The sequence below is a fragment of the Phaethon lepturus genome, unplaced genomic scaffold, assembly GCF_000687285.1.
Source record: "Phaethon lepturus isolate BGI_N335 unplaced genomic scaffold, ASM68728v1 scaffold52455, whole genome shotgun sequence".
Lineage (NCBI taxonomy): Eukaryota > Metazoa > Chordata > Aves > Phaethontiformes > Phaethontidae > Phaethon > Phaethon lepturus.
In genome coordinates, this window is record NW_010543681.1 from 1 (window position 1) to 4,107 (window position 4,107).

Below are 4,107 nucleotides of genomic sequence, written 5' to 3' on the forward strand. Positions count from 1 at the left end.
TCCCGCGGGGCGCGGGGGGCATCCCCAGAGGGCTGAGGAGGCTCAGTGGAGTGATCCTGGGTGGGGGTGTAGCTTGGGGAGCCTGGGGCCGCAAGCGGTGGCAAACCTCCTGTCGGTCAGGCCTGGGCCGCCTCTGCTGCACCACATTCTGCAGTCCAGAAGGGCCCGTCAGGAAAGGGGTTAAAGCAAAACGTGCTGTGGGAATTCAAGGTCAGAATTAAGGTTTGTCCAGTGAAACAAAGATGTGATAGGACAGGACAGCTACCAGCTCCTGGTGTCTTGTCAGTGCCAGGACCAGCCATCATCCCAGGTGCTGCAAAAAAAACCAAGGGAAGTATAAAACAGGACACTGGGAAAAGTCTTCTCAAATACCACAGTCACGTCCTAGGAGATGTGTGCTGTTGGCCAAGGAGATGCCTTGGCACATCTATGCCGGCTCACACCCTGGGTTACAATCCAGGGGCTAATTCTGAACTTTCCAACCTGATGTACTGACTGAAAAGGATTCTAACCCAGACAATACCTTACTTGGCTTATTCTAATGCAAGCATTTTCCTCAGCTGTTGGCATTTTCCTACAGATGAAAGTGCAGAAAGAGCAGAGATTCCCTTCTTTATGAAAGCAGATTGGGAATCTGGCTTTGTGGTTATTGCAGACGACAACTACCTAGCTTTAATTTTGCTCAATTTTCTAGCGTTGGCCGGAGGGCATATTCATTTAGATGGACTGCCAAAATTCCAGGCGTAAGAGTACCCGATTCTAATTAACTTAATAAACCAGAAATTCTTATTTTAATAACATGGTTGATTTGATCTGTAGATATTATTTCAATATATATAAAAGCTGATGAATTACTGTAAATAAAGCAGTTTTAGCTATGATTTTTCTTAAATACTCGAAATAGCTGACTGCTGCAAAATGTCCCCACTTGTTCTTACTGTTTGTGAAATAATACTTAGATACCCTGCAAAAAATCTGAAACATCGCAGCTTGCAAATAAGAATCTCAGGCTTGGTGCAAAGCTTGGTTTCCTGGTAATAGCCTGGAATTGCCACCAGAGTAGTGTCTGCTCCTGATTAGTGTAAGTATAGGTAATAGCTACAAAATCTTGTGAAAGGGCACGGTTGTCCATCTCTCATAAAAATGGAGGTGCTAAAATATTACAGTGAACTTAAACTGCTTTTAATTTTAGGAAGCCTGGAAGTAGTTATCTGAATGGAAAATGTAAGAGGTTTTGACAAGTTTCAGAAAATATTTGAAGACTACAGATACTTCCTTTGGAGGGCTTCCGCAGGACGTTTTCAAGAACCATGAAGAAATTGCTGCCTGTAATTTTTTAATGACAAGGAATAAAAACTGGGAAGAACTTACTTCTAGTTGAATCTCTGAAAATGGGTAGCACTGCTGTTGTCCTTTATCTTGTTTTGCAATTAATACAAGAGACAAACGCATCTGTTGGGAACTGCATTCCCAGAAAAACAGTAAAATACCAAAGTAAGTGAAAAATAGTAATTTCACAAGCAGAAAGAAATATAGCCCAGTGTTGTGAGTTTATTTTTTACTAGGCATAGAAAGAATGCTATGTACTGTTTCACCTCAGGTATTGTGCGATTCATGATTCAGTCATCCAAAGGACAGTAAGGGATGCCTGAACAATAATTGTTGTAGCTAGAGGTTCTGGCTTAATAATAATAACAACAACAACAATAAATTATTATTATTGTTGTTATTATTATTATTTTCCTGTAATAAATTGGGAAAAGAATATCCATGCATTTATTCAAATACTTTCACATTATTTAGAAAATATTCTGGAAATGTATACAAGCTTTTACTTGTTCTGTTGCAATTTGTTTTCAATCTGGAATTTTTATTACATAACACTGTGATTCTAGTGGTAAATATTTTTAAAAACTTATCTTCTATGTTTTGCAGCTGGAAATACAAACACTTTTATGAGGGAAGGATTATCCAACGTGTCCACTCTCCTTGTGAATGAAGAAACCAATACCTTATTTGTTGGAGGCAGAGATGCAGTATTTGCTCTTGACTTGAATAATATTTCTAGAGAAATAGCCAGGGTAAATGAAACACTTCTTTTTTTTCCCCATACTTTTTTAAAAAAATACTTTGCTTGTGATTTTCTTAATTTGAACAAAATGTTCTGATTTTATATGTATAAAAGTATTATTATTTCAAGGCTTGAAACTTTATCACAGAATTTTTTTTTTTAAGCAAAGCAGTGCCTTTCTTCAGTTTATTTATTATGCCTCGTATGTTACGGAGATACATAGGAAAAAATGCTTATTTACCCCATAGGTTCAAAGTTAGGTTTATTTAGGGATTTTCTTACACCTAATTTTGTGGGAAAAAAAATAATAAAAAATTGTGACATACCACCTTACAGATATTTTTTGGCTTTTAGGAATACTGGTTTGCTACACAAGAAAGACAACTGGAATGTATTCGTAGAGGAAAGGACAAGGTAGGAACTTCTGTTTCCCCCACTAAGTTATTAACTAAAATGAAAATGGCTACAGTGTCACAGTATTAAGCTTCTTTTTAATAAAGTAAAAGCACGTTCATTTGAATCTGTTGGGTTTGTTTGCTTGCTGCTGAGACACCAGGGTATTTTCAGGTGCAATCCACTACACTATGGACATTTTATTTTTATTTTCTATTTTAGATAAGATGTCAGAACTACATCCTCTTACTCCATAAGATAAATGACTCCAACCTATATGTTTGTGGAACGAACGCGTATCACCCAGCTTGTGATCATATGGTGATTATGTTTGAATGCAGGTTTTACTGAAGATATTTGAGTAGTATGGCAGATCTTTGAATACCTTTCCTAAAATATTCCTGTTGAAATTTAGAAGCTTTCCTAATACTTTTGTAAAAGTATGAAAGACCAGAAAGGTGCTTATGGAACATTATTTTTTTTTGTCCTATTTAAATTACTTAATGTCATAGGTTATCCATGGAACGAACATAACCTTCCAAGGAAGAGCTGAAGAGAGCAGAGGGAAGTGTCCGTTTGAACCAACTCTAAAGTATGCATCTGTTTTTGTAGGTATGTTTGGACTGACATGCAACCTGAGATGGTTTTCCTACCTAAACTAAGTTATGGGATACTGTTATCCTAATTCTATTTTTGTATGTCAACCCCAATTTGTTCCTTATGATACATCTTTGCGTTTTAAAAATAAGTATATTATACTTTTTTGTTTCTTCCAAATATTTACAGATGGGGAATTTTATTCGGCTACTTCAAATAATTTCTTGGGAACAGAACCTATAATACTTCGCGGTATGAGAAATCCTGTAAGAACAGAGTTTAAAACATCATGGCTAAATGGTAAGAATTTTTTTTATATATTTCAGTCTCTTGAACTTTAATTTGGTGTATGAATTCTGTCTAGAATGTAGTAGTATTTTATGTATTGATTTTGTAGTGTCAGCTTTTGAACTAAGGACAGAATTTGAAAGAAATTCATTACTACAGACTGAAGTGATGAGATGAGCCACAGCCCCTTCCCATTTATGAAAGCACATTTTCTTCTCTTAATGTTTGATAGATTCATAAATACTTTTCAGCGCTTTTCTGTTCCAGTAGTCCACTTAATTTTAAAATATCTGGCATTTATGTTTTTCTTGGAATAAACTTAAAATTTTTGTGTATTTATGTGTTTCAGAACCAAGCTTTGTCAACATGGAAATAGTGCATGAAAGTGAATCTAATCCAAGTGGAGATGATGATAAAATTTATGTGTTCTTCACTGAAACAGCTGTTGAATTTGAATTCTATGACAAGCTTCTGGTGTCCAGAATTGCCCGTATCTGCAGAGTTAGTATTTGTAGTGTAAAGATCTTGTTTAGTGTATTTCAGATGACATTTTATAGTCAAGTGATTAACCATGATATCTATACTGGCTCACCAAACAAAATTCTGTCATATACATTTTATTTCTGAACTAGCTTCCTCTTTTTCCTGCTAGAACAGAACCAGCTGTTCAGGTTGCATTTGACATTTAAACCTTTTTTCTTTGCCTTTGAACTGAGATTTTTAGTGAAAGGCCAACTATGTTTTTACCTCCCGCAACG

General features: G+C 36.0%; 1 protein-coding gene across 1 annotated transcript in view; it reads left to right on the forward strand.

The window, feature by feature from the left end:
* Positions 1 to 580: 580 nt before the first annotated feature.
* Positions 581 to 4,107, forward strand: part of LOC104621816 (semaphorin-4E-like) — a gene marked incomplete at both ends in the record, with an annotated part of 8,994 nt that continues 5,467 nt past the window's right edge. Inside the window, 8 exons of the mRNA XM_010288401.1 lie at positions 581 to 743; positions 1,193 to 1,224; positions 1,936 to 2,081; positions 2,426 to 2,485; positions 2,687 to 2,785; positions 2,977 to 3,076; positions 3,251 to 3,361; positions 3,699 to 3,850. Coding sequence (XP_010286703.1) covers positions 581 to 743; positions 1,193 to 1,224; positions 1,936 to 2,081; positions 2,426 to 2,485; positions 2,687 to 2,785; positions 2,977 to 3,076; positions 3,251 to 3,361; positions 3,699 to 3,850 — 863 coding nt within the window. The remainder of the gene's footprint in view (positions 744 to 1,192; positions 1,225 to 1,935; positions 2,082 to 2,425; positions 2,486 to 2,686; positions 2,786 to 2,976; positions 3,077 to 3,250; positions 3,362 to 3,698; positions 3,851 to 4,107) is intronic.